The 21142-nt window shown below is 55.9% G+C and overlaps 12 protein-coding genes across 12 annotated transcripts in view; 6 read left to right on the top strand and 6 right to left on the bottom strand.

The window, feature by feature from the left end:
- Positions 1-56: 56 nt before the first annotated feature.
- Positions 57-3435, top strand: L969DRAFT_71488 (uncharacterized protein). The gene is made up of 8 exons (XM_014714792.1): positions 57-856; positions 910-1013; positions 1066-1259; positions 1314-2187; positions 2245-2367; positions 2419-2945; positions 3006-3113; positions 3166-3435. The coding sequence occupies exons 1-8, from the start codon at positions 449-451 to the stop codon at positions 3423-3425; spliced, it is 2598 nt and encodes an 865-aa protein (XP_014570278.1). The 5' UTR covers positions 57-448; the 3' UTR covers positions 3426-3435.
- On the bottom strand, positions 3183-4048 carry L969DRAFT_85520 (uncharacterized protein). The gene is made up of 4 exons (XM_014714791.1): positions 3973-4048; positions 3806-3920; positions 3682-3750; positions 3183-3632 (listed from the first exon to the last, which is right to left on the bottom strand). The coding sequence occupies exons 1-4, from the start codon at positions 3996-3998 to the stop codon at positions 3582-3584; spliced, it is 261 nt and encodes an 86-aa protein (XP_014570277.1). The 5' UTR covers positions 3999-4048; the 3' UTR covers positions 3183-3581.
- A 98-nt stretch (positions 4049-4146) lies between these two features.
- Positions 4147-5327, top strand: L969DRAFT_44668 (uncharacterized protein; the record flags this gene model as incomplete). The annotated part of the gene is made up of 3 exons (XM_014714790.1): positions 4147-4526; positions 4591-4860; positions 4910-5327. 3 exons carry the CDS (start codon positions 4147-4149, stop codon positions 5325-5327), a joined length of 1068 nt encoding a protein of 355 aa, XP_014570276.1.
- Positions 5328-5378: 51 nt separating this feature from the next.
- Positions 5379-5710, bottom strand: L969DRAFT_15728 (uncharacterized protein; the record flags this gene model as incomplete). Its single annotated transcript, XM_014714246.1, has 2 exons — positions 5379-5645; positions 5705-5710. The coding sequence occupies 2 exons, from the start codon at positions 5708-5710 to the stop codon at positions 5379-5381; spliced, it is 273 nt and encodes a 90-aa protein (XP_014569732.1).
- Positions 5711-7360: 1650 nt separating this feature from the next.
- Positions 7361-8607, top strand: L969DRAFT_92931 (uncharacterized protein; the record flags this gene model as incomplete). The annotated part of the gene is made up of 5 exons (XM_014714789.1): positions 7361-7543; positions 7603-7617; positions 7684-7842; positions 7900-8199; positions 8254-8607. The coding sequence occupies 5 exons, from the start codon at positions 7361-7363 to the stop codon at positions 8605-8607; spliced, it is 1011 nt and encodes a 336-aa protein (XP_014570275.1).
- Positions 8608-8714: 107 nt separating this feature from the next.
- On the top strand, positions 8715-9134 carry L969DRAFT_92930 (uncharacterized protein; the record flags this gene model as incomplete). The annotated part of the gene is made up of 2 exons (XM_014714788.1): positions 8715-8796; positions 8851-9134. 2 exons carry the CDS (start codon positions 8715-8717, stop codon positions 9132-9134), a joined length of 366 nt encoding a protein of 121 aa, XP_014570274.1.
- Positions 8875-10224, bottom strand: L969DRAFT_323365 (uncharacterized protein). Its single transcript, XM_014714787.1, has one exon. It carries the CDS (start codon positions 10177-10179, stop codon positions 9142-9144), a length of 1038 nt encoding a protein of 345 aa, XP_014570273.1. The 5' UTR covers positions 10180-10224; the 3' UTR covers positions 8875-9141.
- A 175-nt stretch (positions 10225-10399) lies between these two features.
- L969DRAFT_92928 (uncharacterized protein) lies at positions 10400-12205 on the bottom strand (the record flags this gene model as incomplete). The annotated part of the gene is made up of 3 exons (XM_014714786.1): positions 10400-11395; positions 11443-11633; positions 11686-12205. 3 exons carry the CDS (start codon positions 12203-12205, stop codon positions 10400-10402), a joined length of 1707 nt encoding a protein of 568 aa, XP_014570272.1.
- Positions 12206-12460: 255 nt separating this feature from the next.
- L969DRAFT_15723 (uncharacterized protein) lies at positions 12461-14590 on the top strand (the record flags this gene model as incomplete). The annotated part of the gene is made up of 4 exons (XM_014714245.1): positions 12461-14102; positions 14157-14297; positions 14347-14456; positions 14507-14590. 4 exons carry the CDS (start codon positions 12461-12463, stop codon positions 14588-14590), a joined length of 1977 nt encoding a protein of 658 aa, XP_014569731.1.
- Positions 14591-14715: 125 nt separating this feature from the next.
- Positions 14716-18814, bottom strand: L969DRAFT_81472 (uncharacterized protein; the record flags this gene model as incomplete). Its single annotated transcript, XM_014714785.1, has 4 exons — positions 14716-15158; positions 15211-15562; positions 15616-16777; positions 16833-18814. 4 exons carry the CDS (start codon positions 18812-18814, stop codon positions 14716-14718), a joined length of 3939 nt encoding a protein of 1312 aa, XP_014570271.1.
- A 64-nt stretch (positions 18815-18878) lies between these two features.
- L969DRAFT_44701 (uncharacterized protein) lies at positions 18879-19498 on the bottom strand (the record flags this gene model as incomplete). The annotated part of the gene is made up of 3 exons (XM_014714784.1): positions 18879-18910; positions 18963-19150; positions 19470-19498. 3 exons carry the CDS (start codon positions 19496-19498, stop codon positions 18879-18881), a joined length of 249 nt encoding a protein of 82 aa, XP_014570270.1.
- Positions 19499-20338: 840 nt separating this feature from the next.
- Positions 20339-21142, top strand: part of L969DRAFT_615966 (uncharacterized protein) — a 2217-nt gene continuing 1413 nt past the window's right edge. Inside the window, exons 1-2 of the mRNA XM_014714783.1 lie at positions 20339-20466; positions 20678-21008. Of these exons, the coding sequence (XP_014570269.1) occupies positions 20423-20466; positions 20678-21008 (375 nt within the window). The 5' untranslated portion in view covers positions 20339-20422. The remainder of the gene's footprint in view (positions 20467-20677; positions 21009-21142) is intronic.

Below are 21142 nucleotides of genomic sequence, written 5' to 3'. Positions count from 1 at the left end.
GAAGGTGCCGAAATTCAGAAACCGTGCTACAAAATCAAGTAGACCTGCCACGCCGAGCTGAACTGATCAACGAAAGTGAGGTCACCAAAGCCTCTGTTCAGAAAGATAGCACGACCAGGCAGCTGCGCTTGCACCTGATCGGTATTGCTTGGCAGCTCTGATCAGTAGGCTCGAAGAGGACGCTCTGACGAGTTGGTGTGCTCACGCGAGCGAGCCCACCGCGCCTGCCTACTCGACGTGCCCTCTGTGTTGCTGGTGCCTGTCGCAGGTTACACACTTCCTCGACCCTGCAAGAGAGCCTGATTGCCTGTCGCCAAGCGCAACGTCGCCGAACGACGAGCTGGCTATCACCTCGTCAATCGTGATAGATCAAGCTCGCTGTGGCCGACTCGGGCAGAGTAGAACATCTCTTCAGACTTGAGAGGATCTCTCCCGAGCGAGCGACAGAATGCTTCCCTGGAATCCGCCCGCCAGTCTAGGTCTAGGCACTCACACTACGCCTGGCGCGTCCTCTAACCAGGCCAGCACGCAAGAGGCCTATGCCGCCAACTCTCAGCAGCAGCCACTTCAGACTTCCCCGACCAATCAGAGCCAGCAAGCAAATCTGCAAGGACCGCAATCTCAGCTCGGTCCAGCTCAGCAGCAGCAGCAGCAGCAGCAGCAGCAGCAACAACAACAACAGCAGCAGCAGCAAGGCCAGCCTCAACAGGGTCCTGCCCAAGCTGCAGAGGGCGCCTCGCCATGGTCACAAACCCCACCTGTCAATCTCGCATCTGTGCTACACTATCTCCAAACCGAATGGCGGCGCTACGAGCGAGAGCGCAACGAATGGGAGATCGAGCGTGCCGAGATGAGGGCGAGTCGTGCGCGTGCGTATCTATCTCATGTGCTCAACGAATTCGATGGCAGGCTCGTATAGCGCTGCTCGAAGGCGAGCGCAGGGGTGTCGAGAATCTCAAAACAGACCTCATGCGACGCGTCAAGATGCTCGAATACGCGCTCAGACAAGAAAGGTATGTTCTCGTGCGTTCTCGAACGACTATAGCTCATCGCCCAAACTTTTAGGTCAAAGTACCTCAGCACGAACGCCGCAGCTGCCAAAGATTCTGCAAAGCCCAAGGACGGCTCCGAGTCAGAACAAAAGAAGGAGCCAGCATCGGCGATACCGCCGGGCAAGCAAGTCGCGCTGAAGCTCAATGACGATGTCCTCCTCTCGAGCGGCAATTCGACAGGCAGCAATAGTCCACGCAATGAACCTCGTGAGCTCAGCCGAGGATCGTATATGAAAAGCAGTTCCTGATGAATCCGCTCAGTTCCTTTGCCCGAGCTAGCTGCACCAGCTGCCGGCCCAAGCAACACGCTCAATATCGCACCTAATATCACCCGGCCAGGTTCAGCTGCAGGTATGGTAGCCAATGCTGGTCCCGCAAACGGCAGTAATCTGTCTGCGTTCCATGCTCCCGTTGGTGCATCTACGCAGGCTGCATGGAATCCGGCACTCGGAAGAGACCCCAGAGGTCGAGCAAGAAGTCGCGACTATCTTCGCCAGTGCCTGCAGGAAATCACATATCTCACTTCTTCTGCCAATCTCAACCCTTTGCCTGCAAAGACGCCTGCCGGAATGCAAAGACCTCGCAAACTGCTACCCGAGAATGCCCCTGTTCCTGCCGCACAGTTCACCGGCGTTCCTGCTCCGTCGGTCATACGCGCTGCCGGCACATCCCCGACTGCGGTAGAGTTGTCAGCTGGCACAGGTTCAGCCGCAGAGCCTCTCAAGTCTGCTGTCACTACTGGGCCGTCCCCGCTACAGGCCGAAGTTACCGTCGAAGAGCAAGCCGAAAGTGCTTCCTTTGCGGCACCCGAGCTTCCTGACAAGGAAGCCAAAAGTCTAGAAGCCCGTGATTCTTCAACAACCAAAAGTACGACATCTGCTGCTGCGCTGACGAACGGAATTCGTGTCAATGGCGTCAGCAAGGGCCCGCATATGCTCGAAAGCGAGACTGAAAGCGAGAACGAGGCTTTCGCTGGCAAGATGGTAAACCGAGTGCGGTCAGATTCGGCCTCGACAGAGGTCGGGAGGGAGGATCGACTTGATGACGAGCTTACCCACGCCACCTCAACGATCAACGGCAAGACCAGCGTGCCATCAGAAGCCAAGGTATGGCAGACGCGCAAATCGCTGAGAGGGTCAGCACCTCTCGAGCTGGCCTTCGATTGTCCTAACAGCTGACGCAATCTCGGCAGTCATCTTGACAGTGTCCGGGCGCTCACTTTTGACCGGCGTGATCTCACAATGGTCTCTGGCGGCGATGATCTGACCATCAAGATCTGGCGCGCTGATATGCATCATCGAGATGCGCAGTCCGGGTCAGTGAACACGCTTTATGAGCGCGTATGTCACGCTCATCTCAGCTCCAGCTTGCCGCCTCTGCCCGAAGAGCTACCGCAAGCGACCTTTCGGGGTCACAGCGAGGCGATCACAGCCCTGGCTATATCGAGCGACTCGAAGCGAGTATACAGCGCGAGTCTAGATCAAACTGTGCGAGTGTGGAGCATGCCTGCTCACGATGCAGAGCCCTATGGTCCTGTCAATCCTGCGGTTAAGCTAGCCGTCTTCGAAGGCCATGCTGACGCGATTTGGGATCTCATTATCCTTCCACTGCCGACGCAGGACCAAGAGGTGCTCGCGACAGCCTCTGCAGATGGCACCGTCAAAATATGGAGCACCAAGGATCTCAAAGCGCCGCTCCAGATGAGCTGGACATATGCAGGCAACGAGCCCGCAGAGGCCGAACAGCCAGGTCCTCGTCCGACACCTGTGTGCTTGGCAGTCTGTCAGACCGACTTGAAAAAGATTGCAGTAGCGTACACAAACGCAATCGTCAAGCTCTTCGACTTTGAGACTGGCGTCCAGACGCTGGCGCTCAAATCTGACGAATCCTATGGTTCGTTTTCGTCAGACTTTCGATGACCTGCAACTGATGAGAAGCTCCAATGCAATATAGATGGTACACGAGCGACGCAGATCAACGCGCTCGCGAGTCATCCTACGCTACCACTGCTCTTCAGCGGGCATGAAGATCGAGCGATCAGAGTCCTTGATCTCGCAACAGGTATGACTGCACAAATGAGAAGCGGCTCTGCTCATCATCAGTGAGCGGGCAGGACAGTGCACATACTCGATCGAAGCGCATCAAGACGCGATCACGAGCCTGGATGTCAGTCCGTCGGGCCTGTTTCTCGTCTCTGCCAGCCATGACCGCTCGATTCGATTCTGGGACGTGATCCAGACGCGATCTTGCGTACAGGAGATCACGAGCCATCGCGTCAAGGGAGCAGAGGGCATTCTCGTGGCACGCTATCATCCTTCTGCGCCTCTGTTGGCGACAGCAGGGGCAGACAGCCTCATCAAGCTTTATGGCTGATTACTCAACGAACGAAAGTCTCTTCATCGTCGCACGAGAAGCGACGCTTAGATGTATACTGTCTAGCAAGTATCTGTACCACCTGCATCGCATGCTGTCTCTGCCCCGCTCTGCAGCTTCACATACTTGACCGGGCATTGCAATGAACAGACGCGCTCAGAACGGCTTGTCCTCATCAGGCTTGGTGTCCTTGTAGTACTCCTTGACCTATCGGAACTCCGTCAGGGCGTCCGTGCAGGCTGCGAAGGAGACTGACCAGCGGAACCTTGAGGAGGACATCCTGCTGGAACTTCGGGATAGAGCTCGCATAGACGAGAATGCCACCCTGGTCATGCTCTGTATCAGCCGAGGCGTGCAGCGGAGAGCAGTGTGAGACAGACTGCAGCAGCGACACCCCAGACGGCGAGTGTGGGCGCCCATCGCATCATGACAGAGGGCGTGATGCTCATGATATTGAAGGCTTGTGCCTTGACGGGCATGGCGAATCGAGGTTGTCTGTCCGTTCTCATGAGCTCACGGTCGATCAGGAGGAGACGGATCCGCTGACGGCTTGGGTGCTGGCGCTTTGGCCATCCTCAGCTGGGTCGTCCGCATGTCTCACGAGGCTGCTCTGCTCGTCTTGCCGGGCAACGCTGGCGGGCAGAGAAGAAGCGCGAAAAGGCGCTCGTTCGCCCCAGCGGCCCTGCGCTCACCCGTCAGTCAGTCAGTCAGTCAGTCAGCGATGTCAGCAGCGTCAAAGCGGTACGACATGGCCGATGGTGGCTCCCTCCTCGAGCTGCAAGCAGAACTGAGCAAACACCAAGCTCGACTGGGCAAGCGAGAGTCTCCCAACCCCTCTGCGAGCTCCAAACCGACCAAACTCGGCTTCCGAGCGACAGTCGAGAGCTCAAAGGACAAGCAGCTCAGCCAGTGGGCTAAAGAATCCAAGGAGCTCATCAGGTCCCGGCAGCAGAAGCAGAAGAATGGCGCAAAATCGGTGAAGAAGCGAAAGACTGATCACGTCGTCGATGCTGTTGAGGACCGGTTCAGGCTCTGCCAGCCGTCATCGGATCAGATTGCTGCTGCACTCGAACGCAAAGCTAAAGCATACGACTTGCTCAAGTCAGGCTACACCACCTCCTTCACCCTGAATAGGTTTTAGCTGACCTGAGCATGCCACGCACAGACGAGGCAAGACGGCGGGCCTGACTGAGGCTCAGATTGCGACCTTCTCCGTCGACTTTGACAAGAAGGCGTGGGACAACCCCAAGTCTGAGGACTCTGAGGACGAAGGGCAAGCGACTGCTCTTCCGGACGACGAACTCGTCGAATATGTGGACGAGTTTGGTCGCGCAAGGATGATGAAGCGTAGCGAAGTGCCTCGTCCGGGCCAAGCATCGCCAGATGGACCTGCTTCCATCGGCGATGGCACCTTTAAAGCTGCACCAGAGAACATGTGCGCCTGGTACATGATCGATCTGCACGAGCTGACAAGCCGTGTACAGGTCAAATCTCTACTACGGCGATCAGACGACTTTTGCAACGTATGAGCCCACAGAGGAAGAAATTGCAGCGCGGCATGCCAAGGTCGAGGCTGCCTTCAAGCCACTCGAGACGCATTACGATCCCAACAGCGAAGTACGAGAGCGCGGTGCGGCGGCCTATGCCTTCTCTGCAGACGAAGCAAAACGGCGCGAGCAGCTCGAGGATCTCAGCGCCTTACGCAAGGAGACAGAAGCCGAACGCTTCCTCGCTACGACCAAACAGACGCCTGCAGAGAAGCGTGCAAACGAGCTCGCACAACGTAAAGCGCTCATCGAAGCCAAACGGGCTGCTCTGCTCGCCAAGCGCGCGCCGGCTGCCGAGGCATCCCAAGCCTCTGCCAAGCCTGCTCGGCCCGATGCTGCATCGTTCCTAGACTGACCCTTGCCTGCATCTGTTGTGGTGTTGTTGTGTCACTATGTATCGCCCGCTTCACCCTCCGCTGACGGGCGGAATGACAGCGACAGTGTCACCCGGCTTGAGCTCATGCTGCGCCTCTTCGTCTCTGGGGACGATCTCCTCATTGACGCACCATGCACTCTGACCGAGTACTGCAGCCAGCTCTTGGCGTACGCCAGCATGTCGGTCGAGCAAGATGGAGCTCAGCTCCTTCAGTTTCGTGCTGACGGCTAACTCGATCTCTTCGGATGACACGCCGCCCAGCGCAGTCCGAGCGGATGCAAAGTAGAGCAGCCTGATCTGCGCCCGTCCACGTGCATCAACATCTGTCAGCTCCGTCCGAGCATTGAGACACTCACGATCATCGCCCAAAGCACACGAGCACGAGCACGAGCGTGCCGCGGATGGGCTCAGCTCAAGCTCGAGATGGACCGAGCAAAGTCGAGCCCAGGCCGGTCTGTCGAGATGCTCAACGGTGTCGATTTCCGATCGCTCGCAGGTCTCACACCTCGCAATCAGGCCTATCTGCTCAAAGGTCGGCCGGTCTCCTGCTCGTCCTCGTGACTGCATGCTCACGCGGAGGGCGTTTGATGACGCAACAGCTGGCCTGACGACCACACTCGAAGTCCTGTGCTGTCCCCTCCCGAACCTAGCCAGACGACTCGGTCTGCCACCGAGCGAAACAGAAACCATTGTCAATGAGATCGCAGCAAGTCGTGTGCCCAAGCCCATCAACGTCGGCCATCTCATCTCTGCACAGCTTGCAGACAGCACGCCTTCGTACGAGGATTGTACAGAGCTCATCAATCGGTCCGCTTGCATCGCAACAGGCGACACGCATTTTGACGCGCTTCTCGGCGGCGGCATACGCGTAGGCTCATTGACCGAGGTTGTAGGCGCAGCGTTAGTCAATTTAGCGCAGACACGTACATGTAAGCTCACAGCATGGGTGCAGATCAGGTGGCAAATCCCAATTTGGCCTCAAGCTTGCACTGTACGCTCAGTTGCCGAGCACGAGCAATATCGCCCCAGGAGGCGTCATCCATATCACTTCCGAGGCAAGCTTCGCCAGCGGCAGGTTGCTCGAACTTGCAGACCAGCTCGAGCTGCAAGGAGACCGTTCGCCCCGAGAGTTCCTTGACAACATCCATCTGACGCATTTGCGTGATATGGAGACACTCGAGCATATCGTCTCATATTCTGTGCCGGAGCTCATCAACCGGCACGCGAATCGACCGTCGCTAGGACATGACAATGATGCACGAGAGGCGAAGCGGCAAAAGAAAGGAAGCCTTCTGCCGATCAGATTGCTCATCATCGACAGTCTTGCCGCTGCCGCTCGAACAGAATGGGACACATCCAAGTCAGGTATGTTCGAGCGATCCAAGTCGCTGATCGATCTTGGCGAGAAGTTGCGCTGTCTGGCAGAGCGATACCGAATCGCCGTCGTCGTCATCAATCAAGTCACGGACGATTTCAGACACCAACCTGGCGCGCCGGCAACACTGACACCCGAGGCTACTCAGTCGGATCCAGCCGAAGAATTTCTCACTTCGACGCCGACCATGCAAGGCGGATTACAGAGCGAGATGCCGGCAGAGCTAGTGTACGCACGACAACACAAATACTTTGGCGGTCAATCTGCTCGTCTCCGCAAGACTGCCGCGCTGGGACTGCAGTGGACCAATTGTATCAGTACACGTCTCATGCTCAGCCGGATATCATCGCTCTACGAGAACGACGGGGTGACGCCTGCGATGACGGACGAGACGGAAAGCAAAGCGCAAGCCTACTCTGCGAGACGACGGGCGACGCTCATCTTCAGTCCCTTTGCACCTCATGCGACACTCGAATGGAAGCTCGACAAGGCAGGCTACAGAGCTCTCGGACCGCCTGCCCTCTGTGAACGCTACACGCATCGCGATCGCGGGTAAAGCCGCGCGTTGAGACTCGTCAAATGTTGTTGTACATCGACTTGCACACAATTTTTGGCTCGACGAGTCATCGATATCGACATGGAGAACGGCTCATCACCTCTCATCGTGGGCGGACCTAACGGCACAACAGCGCCACAGACCAACGGTACCAACGGCATCTCTCGGACGGCAATGACCAATGGATCGACCAGCCTGCTAGGCCAATCGCAAGGATCAGGCACCTTCAACGTCAAGAGCGGCCTTGCTCAGATGCTCAAAGGGGTCAGTCCCGGGCCCGATTGTGCTCTTGGACTCGGCTGAACAGTGGCCACGATTGACAGGGCGTCATCATGGATGCAAGTCGTCGTCAAGCACGCTCATCTCGATGGGCAAAGGGCTGATGTCGAGATCGCGATTGACAGGTCATGAACGTCGAACAGGCCCGCATCGCAGAGGAAGCAGGAGCATGCGCCGTCATGGCACTCGAGCGCATCCCTTCAGAGATCAGAAAGCAGGGCGGCGTCGCTCGCATGTCAGATCCTGCGATGATCAAGGATATCATCGAGGCCGTTACTATCCCTGTCAGCCTTGTCCAGTCGCTTGCTTGTCAGTCATGCTGACGTTGGTCGTACTCCAAGGTCATGGCAAAGTGCCGCATCGGCCATTTCGTCGAAGCACAGATCCTCCAAGCACAAGGCGTCGACTACATCGACGAGTCCGAAGTGCTTACGCCGGCTGACCCTGCCAACCATATCGCCAAGCACGCCTACAAGGTTCCCTTTGTGTGTGGCTGCAAGAACCTCGGCGAAGCGCTACGCAGAATATCAGAGGGCGCAGCGATGATCAGAACCAAGGGCGAGGCAGGCACGGGCAATGTCATCGAGGCCGTCCGCCACCAGCGCCAGGTGCAGTCTGAGATCCGCAAGGCCGCTGCTATGGTACGTGTAACCCGGCCTTGCTCTTTTGTGTCGCGAGCTGACAGAGTGAGACAGTCCGATGAGGAGCTGTACACCTTTGCAAAGGAGATCTCTGCGCCATACCATCTGCTCAAGGAAGTCGCGCGTACAAAGCGTCTACCCGTCGTCAACTTTGCCGCGGGCGGCATCGCAACCCCTGCCGATGCAGCGCTCATGATGGCGCTCGGATCGGACGGCGTCTTTGTTGGCTCGGCCATCTTCGACTCTGAGAACCCAGGCGTGGTCGCAAAGGCCATCGTCCAGGCAGTGACGCACTACCAAAACCCGCATATGCTCGCCCAGGTGTCTACTGGCCTCGGTAAGCTCATGAAGGGCGAGAACGACCTCAACAGAACAGGCCTAACGAAGATGAGCGAGCGCGGTTACTAGGCCACTCCCGGCGTTGTATCATCTGTCTGTGCATAGCTACCGCAACGGAAAGATCCCGAGCACAGCTGCACTTCCGAGCTCTGAGTTTGTGAGACAACAGATCAAACATGAAATCAGCCATGCTCGTCATTCTTGGTGCGTGCACAATAGTAGCTGGGACACAGGCGCCCTTTGCCACAGTGAATACGTGTAGGCAAAGTTGAGGGCTCGACCCCTCGTGTGGCACTAAGAGACTTTTGGCAGGGTTGCTCGATGATGCCGGCGAGCTCGCCAGTGATGGCGAGAGATACTCGGGACACACTGTCAGTGGCGAACTAGACTTGATCATAGCAGGCGTCAAAGGCGGATGCGGTAGGACCACGCAAGTCCAGCTTAGCGAGACCTTTCTCCACGCTGACGTTCATTGCAGGCTGCGCTGCGTCGATGGCCGGATCGTCGCTCCTAGCAAGCTTGCTGACATCCCGACTTCGATCGTAAGCCTGACCTGTCGTAAAGTGGCCGGCCTCTGCGCCAAACACGGCCCATGACCAGGGGCTAAGCAGCTTTCGGCCACTGCAGTCTGCCCTGAAGTGCATTCCACTGCTCCAGAGTATCCTTGCCGAGCTGAGCGACAAAGTCCTCTGCGCTCGAGACGCGCTTGATGAGTCCGACTGATGTGCCAGACCAGCAGACGAGACGAGAAGCATCCTTGCTTTTCACGGCCTCTTGATAATCGGCCTTGACGTCGTCCTCTGATCGGCCTGCTTGTAGCTCTTTGTATGTCACATTCATGATGCCTCTGCCATCGACCTGCTTGGGCCAGCTTGTTGTGCCGCGCATGACATCATAGACCATCGTGCGCGTTGTCTCTGTGCCGTGAGAATTGATCATGAGCTCCTTCTGAGCGTCAGAATAGAGCGACTCGTGCGTAGCGACTAGCGCTGTGCCCAGCACGATGCCATCTGCGCCCAGCGCAAGCATCGAAAGAACTTGCGAGGCTGTCACGATGCCTCCCGCCGCAAGGACAAGCTGATCGTACTTCTTGTTGCTCTTCACGGTATCGATGACTTCGGGCAGGAGTGAGATGTTGGGCAAGCCGACCGAACTGCCGTGGCCGCCAGATTCCGACCCTTGAGCGATGATGACATCGACAGGCAGATCAGCCGCCTTTGCCGCATCTGCCGTGTTGGTGACGAGCACAAAGATGATGACTCTCGGATGTTGAGGCTCACGTAAGAACCGGATCCAAGGCTCCAGATCGTTGCCGAACGACAGCCAGATGGCTCTGCATCGTTGGGCAGACACGGTGAGCTTGCGCCTTGATGCCGGCTCGTCTACATCTAGCTTGAAGCCAGTGAACCCATTGCCGATCGGGAGTTGATCCTTGGACGAGCCTAGCAAGCCAGCCGCATGATCATACTCCTCTTGCATCTTGGCAGCATCGGCATCCTCCATCGACATGAAGCCGAAGCCGCCCGCGCGAGAGACGGCCGCTGCGAGCCTGCTGCCCGCTGCACCGGCCATGGCAGCGCCCACAAATGGCAGCCGGCATCCGAGTAAGCGAGTGAGAGCTGTAGGCAATGCGACAGACATCCTCGAGCTGACTGGAGTTCACTATCCAATGACTCGAGCGCGTCGAGCACGCGCACTCAGGCCGGGGACCGCCGCTTCCCCGCGTTTGACGGTCTAATGAGAGCGCAGATGTGAGACAATGAGCCCTTTTGGCTTTGTTAGTTGGACAACAACAGACAGTATAGGTTGCGCTGGGTATGAGCGACTGCTGTACACTGAGGATATTAAGCGATGAGCTTGATCAAAGGGCAGCCTTGCCGGCGGTCTCGCGCAAGAAGCAGGCGACGATGCCAGAGATGACAAAGAGCGAAGCAGACACATAGAGGGGTATGCTTGTCGTCAGACCGGCATAGGTTGCGATGATGGGCGCCTGCAGGCCACCGATGCGATTGAGCGATGATAGGATGGCTTCTGCCGTCCCTCTGTTCGGAGACGGGATCGATTCCGGAGAGACACAGTACAAGATACCGTACATACTGTTCTGGAAGAAACCGGCAGCATAGTTGATACCGAGAACGGCCGAATTGGTTGTGGCGATGGTGAAGATAAAGAGGAAAACGCCCACAGCGACAGTCGAGACGGCCAGGGCGAGCTTACGACCGCCCAGAGAGAACTTCCCGCCACTCCGTGTTCGTTCGACAAGCCAAGATGCAAAGAGCGATCCGGGAATGCCAGAAGTCGAGATGATAGCATAATTTTTGTAGGTCGTGTTGACGCTCGTGGCGGCGGATGCCGATGCCGCTTTCTGAGCCAAGAATGTGGGCAAGAAGGCATTATAGAGCGGGTAAGCGATACCAATGGCGAGCCACAGCCACATCAACAGGGTAAAGTTGATAGCAAGCTTCGTGGTCGAAAAGAGAGGCTTGACGTGGGCAAGAGAAACTTCTGCCAAAGCGCGTTTGACGAGCTCCTTGTTGGTATATTTGATCTCCGACATGTCTGAATCGGGCGACCGAAGCTGAAGATCACGCAGAGTAAGACTGATCTCTTTGCCGTTAGCTTTCGCAATCGTGTGCATGACGTCGAGCGCCTCCTGATCTCTGCCTCGCGCAATGAGATATTTCGGCGACTCTTGAACTTTGAAGACGAGGAAGCGGACGAGAAACATAGCCGTCGTCAGTGCTCCCAGGGTATACAGCGTGTATCGCCAGCCTTGATTGTTCTGATTCGTGCATGGCACATTGTCGGGGCACGAAAAATTGACGATGAAGACCCATGCGATCAGAGATGCGATCAGCTGCTACCTATCAGCACAGAGTGAGTGCTGAAAGGCGAGCCGCTCACCTGACCGACTGACCACCAGAGTGACATCAGCACGAGCGTCCACTGTTGTGCTGCTGGTACTTGATCGAGAAAGAATGTAGAGTCGACAGGGAGCGAGCCACCGACGCCGAAGCCCGTGCAAGCGATCAAGCTGCACAGAGCAACGAAATTGGGCGATGCACCTGCCGCTAAGCCAAAGACGCCAGAGAGTCCTTTGCAAACGTTGAGCCAGACGTTCCCATCTCGAGAGCGCGCGACACTTGCCTAGCGTGATGTTGAAGCTCAATCTGCGGCCAACAATGTCGGCACTGACGCCCCAGAGACTGGCACCCAGGATCAAGCCAACGTAGAGCGAGAGCGTCACAAAGGCGACGTGGCCTCCCGGCGGGCTTAATTCACGGGTGATCTGAGGCAAGATGATGGCGACACCCTGTAGCCATATGTTGTCATTGAGGAAGCCGAGGGAGCAGAGCATGAAGAGCTTGTAGTGATATGCGCCCCATCCGATCTGGCTCATCGTTGAATTGATGAGTCCGACTTTGTAGAGAAAAATCTCATCGACACCATTGTCACGAGCGCGTTCGGCAGAGGCATCATCCTCGACGGTGACCTGCCCTCCGAACTTCTCTGGATCTTTCTCCCCAAGAGAGTCAAGCTTCGTTTGGGCTCTCTCATTTTGCCCATCCTTGTCGCTCAGGTCTTGCTTCATTGTGCCAGCGTCATTAGTCCGTTCTTGCTCTGCGTTCCATTGCTTCTCGCCTGGGGCACTGAAGTCAGTGTTCATGTCGCTGATCGACGACGGGCGAGTGGACACAGGCTTGAGAGCTCGAAAGTGTCGACGACGAGTCCTAGGAGCCGCGAGATCTGACAAAATTCGGTTCTTCTGTCTTGGCAAACCAAGCTCTGTGGGTTTATTTGGCGTCGATCGCTCACGGAAATCTCAGCGCTCAGTCTCAGGAGACAGGGGGCACGATGACGCGATGACAGTATTCGTCACGAGCACGAGAGCACGCCTGTTGGAACAGATAAATAGTGCCACATGACGAAGCGCACTGCTCCTTACGGTTCGTGGGAGTCTCCGCTCTCCGCGGAGCTCCTGACCCAAGCGACTGTCGACATCCGATACGTCTTCGTCGACAGCGTGACGCATGAGCATTACCACATTGAACTTCGTCCGAGCGAGAAAGGACGCAATGCTATCGTCGACGCTCACGGCAAGGAGCTCTCCTCGACAACAGCTTACGATGCTCGTACACGCGTTCACGAATACGCCATAGGCTGTGCCGTTGCTAGGAATGGCCGAGTCGTCTTTCCCGACTTTACGAGCTTCGATGTCTTGCGTACCGACAAGAGCTCAGGAGAGTGGTCAAAGGCAGTCTCGGTCGTGCCCAGACATCCTGCCTATCGATACGGTGATCTCGAGATCTGTCCGACCGAACCTGATCTGCTCGTCGCCGTACGTGAGGATCACACGATAGACGAGCCCAGCAAGGTCATCAACTCAATCGTTCTCGTTGACATGGGCAAGAGAGAGACCATCATGACACTCGCCGGCGGTTGTGATTTCTATACCACGCCAAAGCTCAGTCCGGATGGCAAGCTGCTGTCGTGGATAGACTACAACTTGCCCAACATGCCTTGGGACAATTCGAGGGCCAATCTGGCCAAGTTCGACACGTCTACAGGCCTTAGTGATGTCCAATCCATCGACGGCGGTCTGGAAATGTCATACAGCGTATCTCAATTGCGATGGTCTATTGATGGCTCCCATCTACTCTGGCTTAATGACTCGACCGGCTACTACAACCTGTACGCGCGTGAAATCCAGTCCGGCAAAAACGATCTAGCTGCTGGCAAAGCGCTGGCACACGATGCAGGTGCCGTTGACTGGTTCTTAGGCCAATCAAGTTTTGCTTCGCTCACAGACGATCTCGTCGTCTTGTCCGCCCAAAAGTCTGGAGTGTTCAACCTAGTTTCTTTGTCAAGCAGAAGCATCATCGCATCTTTCGATACACCATTCCTGTCGGGACAGCAAATAAGACGTGTGACAGATGAGATCATTGTCTTGGTAGGCACAGGCGCGACGACGCAGTCTGTCCTCGCTCGTATTGATTTGCAACTCTCGGACGGCAAGCTGGATGCAAGCATCACTGTCCTGAAAGAAACGTCCAGCATCAAAGTCGATGAAGGCTACATTTCCCGAGCGCAAGCTCTCGTAGCGCCCAGCAAAGCGGCACCAGGCATGCACGAAAGCAAACCGCTCGCACATATGTTCTACTATGCGCCTGCGAGTAAAGATCATCAAGGACCTACAGATGAGCTTCCGCCGTGCATCGTCAGGTGCCACGGAGGACCGACCAGCAGTGCTGTGTCAGGCCTCAGCTGGCAAATCCAGTATTTCACGAGCCGAGGTTTCGCGTTTGTCGATTCAAATTATGGCGGAAGCACAGGACATGGCAAAGTTTACCGAGACCGATTGCAAAAGAACTGGGGCATCGTCGATATAGAAGATACAGTGGCTTGTGTCGAGCACTTGGCCAAGACGATGATCGACCGGAAGCGAGTTGCTATCGTTGGCGGATCAGCAGGCGGCTATACCGTACTCGCATCGCTGTGCGCGTATCCCGATGTTTTCGCCGCTGGGTGCTCTCAATATGGCGTGGCCGACTTGAAAGGCTTGGGTATGTGCTTGCTCGTCGTCTATAGCAGGAACCTGATTGGTATTGTACTTGCAGCCGACGAGACTCACAAATTCGAGAGCGAGTATCTCTTTGGACTGCTCGGTGGTCGACCGTCGGAAGTACCAGACGTATACAGAGATCGCTCTCCGATCTACAACGCCGACAAGATCAGATCGCCGTTACTTGTGCTGCAAGGTGATGAGCCTACCGTGTTGCTCTTGCAAAGCGCTGAGATCCGCTGCAGGCGAAGTCGATAAAGTGGTGCCTCGTAGCCAGGCTCATGCGATCGTCAAAGCCGTCCGAGCTAACGGCGTTGAGTGCAAGTACATCGAATTTGAAGGCGAGGGGCACGGTGTAAGTTTCTCTCCTGATCTTCGTCGCATGCATCCTGACGAACGTACCAGTTCATTCGTTCAGAGAATATTCGTACGACTTTTGATGAGCAGCTCAAGTTTTACCGGTCTGTCTTCAAGATTGCTGACTCGTAAACTTATTGGCCAGTGCATGCATGGACACTGTTCAATTGCTACCACTGGATTTGAGCTGGCACGCCACCAGCATTGCAGATCAGATGCAACAGTACATGTCATCACAGAAGTCTAAGTATTGCAAATCAGGTTCGAATGGCGCCGAAGAGCTTGACAGAGCATGGTCGGCCGTTCGCAGAGACAACAAGTCGCACGCGTTGATCCTTCCGAGGTACGAATACTCTCGAGATTGGATTCGTGATAGATCTCCGGCCCTGCACGATGTGTTGAGATGTCAGAGCGACGCGTAGCCAGCTAGCGCTCTGTCCTGCGAGTGCACCGAGCCACTCTTCCTGCGGAGGTAGATCCTGAGTGATATCGAAGTCATGCACTGTCGTTCCATCGGCGTTCGATGTGACGCGATGTCTGATACCGTGCGCTTCCGCATACGTTTCGACTTTGGACGCAAGCGCAGGTGCGGCGGCGATGTAATCCACGACAGGGATCTTGCTCTCATCGCCCGCATAGAAGCGCTCGATCACGCTGGCCGTGAGGCTGCGTTCGATATCACCAAGCATTGTCTTGACAGCTATAACATAACGGATCAGCAAGTCAAGCAAAGTCGACAGGTGCGAGCTTACGCTCGTTGATCTTGGTGCAGTACTTGGCGGCCACTGGACCTTGAAGGATACAGACGCGCTGGGGATCTTGATCAAAGACGGCGTCGATGTCCTCGGCTTGCCACAGACTGTCCTTCTTGAACCATACTTCGAAAGAGCTGTCTAGCACAGGGATGAAGGGCACCGGCTTTTGGCCAGGTCTTTGAGCTGCTTGGACGAAGTACTTGACGTCTTCTGATGCGAGCACAATCTGCTGGGCTGACGAGTACTTCTTGAGGAACTTGTCGAGGAACACTTCTGGCTCGTCGAGCTCCGAGTAGCTTTGAAGCGCAGAAATCTTCGCTCCACCACCGTTGACCTCCGATAGACGCTCCTGTAACAGACACGGCTGTCAGCGTGCGCTGCCGAAAGGACTACATGACATACCTCTGTGCGTCGGATCCAGTCGCCAACCAGACGCTGGTGGGATTTGTCAATCCATCGCTTCTGGTGAGCAACGTAAAGTAGTCGAGTCATGCGGCGCAACACTTCCTCGTACGTCATGTCGCCCAGATCGCAGGGCGTGCCATCGGCTTTCGCAGGGAACCATGGCTTCTGAAAATCGGCGTTGAGTGCAGCGATAACTTCGGCCTTGTGCTCCAATAGCCAAGCCACGCGCTTCTCCTTCGGCAGACCAAAGACTGTGTCGTCGTATTTTCGCCAGAGCTTGACTCCACGCGTTGCAATCTTGTGGATGGGCTCGCCCAGCTCTGAACGAACAGTGAGGATGCCTCCGGTTGGTCTGTCGTATGTACCCTCCCATTTATCGTCGTCGACACCGGGTGCGTCCAAGATAAGCTGCTTGACGCTGTCTGATGTGTGCGCCTCGAGTGCGACCATCATCCAGGAAGCAAAGAGGAAGCCATCGTACGGCATTGGCTCGACGCCGTACTCTTGACTCCAATCGCCGCTGAGATAGGGCCAGATTTGCTCTGCACTACCAAAGCCAGAGCCGCCGACAAGGATGAGATTCTTATGAGCACGGATCGAACCGTATGAGCGGATAATCGGATCGTGGAAGTCTTCTGGCGAATGATGTCCTCCGGCTCTGCCTCCAGTCCATTGCATGATGATGGGATAATCAGGATTCGCGGCGGCGATGTTGATGACTTGGCGGATACCGTCTGAGGAACCAGGCTTGAAGCTGACATGCTTGATGCCCGCTTCGCGAAGCGCATGAATGATCTCTGCCGCCTTCTCCGTCGAGGGAATACCAGCAGCGACAGTGAGGCCTTCGACAGGGAGACCTTCTTTTCTCATCTGACACCACAGAGGGAACTGAAGCGTCCATGCGCGAGGATTGATGTAGAGCGAGTTGAGTGTGATGCCCAGTCCGGGCACATCGAGCTTAGACGAAATCTCTGCAACTTTGGCTCTGAGCATGGCTTCGTTGTAGTGTCCTCCGCCAGCGAGCTCGATGTGATAGCCAGCATTCATAGTGGCTGCGTTGAAGCCCGCTTTGACGGTGGAGGGCGTCATGCCAGCGACCATGAGGGGTGGCTTGCTCAACAGACGCGAGAATGGCGTATCAAGATGTATCTTGCCATCTCTGCAATAGATCTCTCAGTGAGTAAGCACACTCGATGCAAACTTGGATGACTTACCGTGTCTTGAGAAGCTTGGGCGCATAGTCGTCAATCCAGCGTGTATCGAATCTGACGTCCTGGGCGTGGTACAGCTCTTCGCTGGGACGGCTTGCATTGCCACCTGAAGCGAGCAAGGTTCGCACACCTCGCCCTTCGAGACCTCTGGCAGTGAGCGAGCCGATGCCCGAGAGACCGCCTGGACCAAAGTCAATGACATGAGAGCAGGTCGAGGGGAAATGAGTGGCTTTGGTCCAGTGAATGTGAGCAGTGAAGATCTGATGACAGAGCTCTTCGAGCAGGCTCTCGTCGGGCGAGCCCTCTCGAAGATCTTTGCCCGTTTCGGTATTGAAGACAGGCACACGTAGCTTTGATCTTTGCCAGAAAGCAGGGTGCTCGGAGTGCCCCAGGTCAGCCTGCACGACTTGAGCAGTGCAGCCAGCGAGATAATCCGAGTGATACGGCACGCCAATCGGCAAGAAACGAAGTGAGAAGACCGGCAAACGCTTGGAGAAGGGCGTCTTGCTTTGATCCTTGCCTTGCTCTGCCTTTGCCTTGCGAAGAGAGGCGACGAGACCTGTGAGGCTTGCAACAGGACCCGTGACGACGAAAGCCCGGATACCATTGAAAAGGCTGATCGCGACTGGGCCTCGCTTGACTTTGGCAGAGCCATCAGGGGCCGGTCGATCGTTCTCCGCCTTGAGTAGATTGTTTGTAGCATCGATACGCTTCTGCAGCGATTTGAGATCGAGCCCGGTGACCGCAAGCATAGGTGTAGGCGCGCCCTCGCCAGCATCGATGCATTCTTGCACCTGAGCAGGCGGCAAAGCAGCGGGCGAGAACGCTTCCGAGCCTCTGAGACCGATGAAGAAGAGCACCTCCAATGCTTTGAGGGCGTTCTCCGTCCATACAGCCCAGGACGAGCCTCCCATAGCGGTGACAGTAGCTGATACTACGCCTTGTGAATGACCCGTCAAGCCGAGTATGCCAGACGTAGCATCGTCCTGGCGCGCCAGCATCTGATCAGGCGACAGATTGAGGATTTTGGCAGTGACAGCATATTGCGCGAGCTGAGTCAATCCGATCAGAGGGAGCGAGACAGCGCAAGAAGCAAGATAAGGCACGGGCGGTCGTGTAGCCGGCTCGAGCAGCCAGCTGTGAGCATCAAGTGACTCGACGAAGAGCAAGCTTTGCTTCTGGTGGGCTTGACTTAGTTTGCAAAGTGTCTGGCTGGCTTGCTCAATCAAATCTTGTACGAGTGGGCGATAGGTGTCATAGATGAGCTGAAGCTCCTCAAAATAGACCTCATTAGTGCCTTGACCGCCAAAGACGGCATAGATGTTAGCCTTGGATGAGGCTTGCCAGAGTCGACTCGAAGGTTCTCGGGATAGCGCAGCATGAGAAGCCGAGTCTGATTGAAGCAGCTGACGCGCTTCGTAGAACGCGCGCAACACAGCCTGACGACGAGGTGCATCGAGCGTGCTGACGAGCGTGTGAAGAGCGACAGGCGGCGTGCCTTTAGGGCACAGGTAAGCATCGATGAAAGATGCCAGACCAGTCAGTAGGAGCTCGTTCGTCAGTGCATCGGCTGACTTTTGCACTTGGTGGGCGATGAAGCGCAAAAAGAGCGCGTGCAGCACGATTGCATTCTCCTTTGAAGCCTGTGCGAGCATGCGCGCTTGATCTTGCTCCTCCGTCGTCGCACTGGATGATGCCGCCTCGATCTGGGCGGGTGTGACAGAAGGAGGTGCATCGCCCAACAGAGTGTCGATTGAGCTGGCAGCGGTCAGACCGAGTTGGGTCGCGTAGCTTTCGGTGGCAGACTCGGCAGGAGCAGCCTGGGGATCGACAAGCGCTCTCGTGAAGGCCTCCCGGAGTATCTCCGCTCGCGTCCATGCACGACTCTGGGCAGAGACGAGCAAGGTAGCGTAGGTAGCCGTGGCCACATGATGGAGCACAAGCGGTCTCTGGTCTGCCTCTGGTGAGATAGAATTGCGGTCCATCGGTGTGCTGGCGGTGGGTGCAGTGATCAATACGGGCGAGGCGAGAACGTAGTCAGAGTGGGAATCAGTAGATGACACCACCGAGCTCATTCGTCACTGTAGAAAGGTCATCAGTGTTGCAGACGTGGACAGACTCAGGGGTGCCAACCTGGACGACTCCTGCAGAAGGTCTGAGACGTCTCCACGTAGTCTATCGTCTGTCTAAACTCGCAGCGAGCCAAAGGCTTAGCCAGCTTTGTCCGACCGAAGTCGAGTTGAGTCGCAGCCCACGCTCGTTTGCAAACGTCTTGGACCCTCTTGCCAGAGATGACTCTCCCTAATGGCTTGCTCTTTTGCCTAGGAGAGCAAATGACAGTATGCTCTGTCTTTGCTGTCGTCTCAACTTGACTGCACGGCGCACTTCGGAGACTCCACTCTGCCCAACCGCGCCTTTCCCCAAAAGAAAGCTGTCTCCACCCCTGCTTCATAGGTGGCGCTCATTATCTCACCACGTCCCAGCCTCGCCTTGCCGAAAAGCTCTGTCCTCTGTTCGACGAGGGGACAACACCGCCGGGTATGACTACATCCATCCTTCATTCTCCTTTCGGTACAAGGTGTGTGTGGTGTAATCAGCGCGCATGCAGAAATCGGTCGCTCCTTAGCACGCTGAGTCCACGGGCCTTGGGTCGTCTGCACAGGGTTCATGTAACGTTTGCGAATCTCACACGGAATGCAGTCCTTGGCTGTCAGTGAGATTGAGCGGCTGAAGAGAGCATTGGAGTGAAAATATGTATGCAGGCTGCGGCAAATTGTCCTAGCATAAGGTGCTCATACAGACATCTCCGGAATGTGGCACTAATCATGAGCAAGCACAAAGATGGAAGTCATCTCTGTCGTCGAAGACGGCGTTGGCGAAGAAGCGGATTCAGAATCTCCAGAGCGGCGTGACTAAGAAGCGCGTTGGTGGCGGATCGAGATACAATGTCAAAGTTTGGCCTAACAAGACGCGAGCCACCTCATGCTCGCTGCAGTGGAGCCCACAACAAGCATCCACAGCTCTAAACACGCCTTGATCCTGTACGAGAGCACCAAAAAAGCTTCCAGCGAACACTGTGCTAGCAACAGCCATCGCGACAAACACGTCGTTCCGCTCTATCATGCAAGCGTCAGATACCTATGGCATCGTGAAGACAAGCACTGAGTACGATAAATCAGCAGAGTACGGTGTGTCAGTAGATCGAGACGATGGCAGTACTAGACTGCAGCATCTTTCCGAAATGCAGAAGTCAATACAAGCATGCGCTCTCGCGGCGCTCGCAGGCTTTTTCAATGGTCTGCAACGGCAGCTCCACTGCGCGACTGTCTCACATTGGCACGGCATAGGTCATCAGGATCCGAGCAGACAGAGCTGGGATGCTGCGTCAGACACGAACAGCAGGATCGCTCGCCCGCCAGAAGCATACAATCGATTGTGCTAGCTCTTGAAAGGCCACAATGAGGTCCAGTCCGTCGCTGTGCTGCAATTTGCCGTAAGCAATGTTCATAATCGAAGCAGAGGCGGAGACTGTGCGGCGCGAGCGTGAGACGCGTCGAGGAAAACAAAGTTCACGCCAGAACTACTGTCGGCTCATGCCTCAAGCGCTCATCTACCGGTCATCGGTCAAGCAGGTTCAGTCACCGTCAGGCTTGCATTAATAATATATCAGAGAGATGGCGGGTGGGACGATTGGGCGAGCGAGAGAGAGATGTTGAAGCCTCCGTGAGAGAATGGCGAGCTATAAAGCCTGGCGAATTATTCTGCCTCTCTTCACTCGAGATTCGTATACATTTGATCATATCAAGTCTATACTGCAATCGTTTGAGAGTACTCTATACTGTTAAGAGCGAAGCAGAATCTANAAAGATGCTGTCTGCTGCTACGAAGCCGGTCATGCGAAATGCTACCAGCAAAATCCCGATTATCGTCTCTCGAGCTCGCTCGGAGCGAATTGTTGGGTCGAGCNCGATGACGACTGTCTCGCCAGCTGGTTCTGGTGCAGCGGTCAGAGGTATACGCTCGCGGATCCCGGTGCCAGCATCTCGTCTGTCACCAACGGGCAGACAGGTGTCTGCCATCTCTGCTGTGCTAACTTCTNCACCAACGGGCAGACAGGTGTCTGCCATCTCTGCTGTGCTAACTTCTGCCGTGCCACAGGTGTCAGTCAAGGCGGTCGAGGTCGTCAAGAAGGTCTCCACTCGCTCGAAAGCTAGTCAGTGCTCTTCTAATCTCATCGATAGGATACAGCTGACTCTTACTGTAGGCTCGCTGGCTCTCGGCAAGTCTGTTGCTCGGTCGGCGCCGAGCAAGAC

This window comes from Mixia osmundae (genome assembly GCF_000708205.1).
Source record: "Mixia osmundae IAM 14324 unplaced genomic scaffold scaffold_2, whole genome shotgun sequence".
Lineage (NCBI taxonomy): Eukaryota > Fungi > Basidiomycota > Mixiomycetes > Mixiales > Mixiaceae > Mixia > Mixia osmundae.
This window is presented reverse-complemented; position numbering and strand designations above follow the sequence as displayed.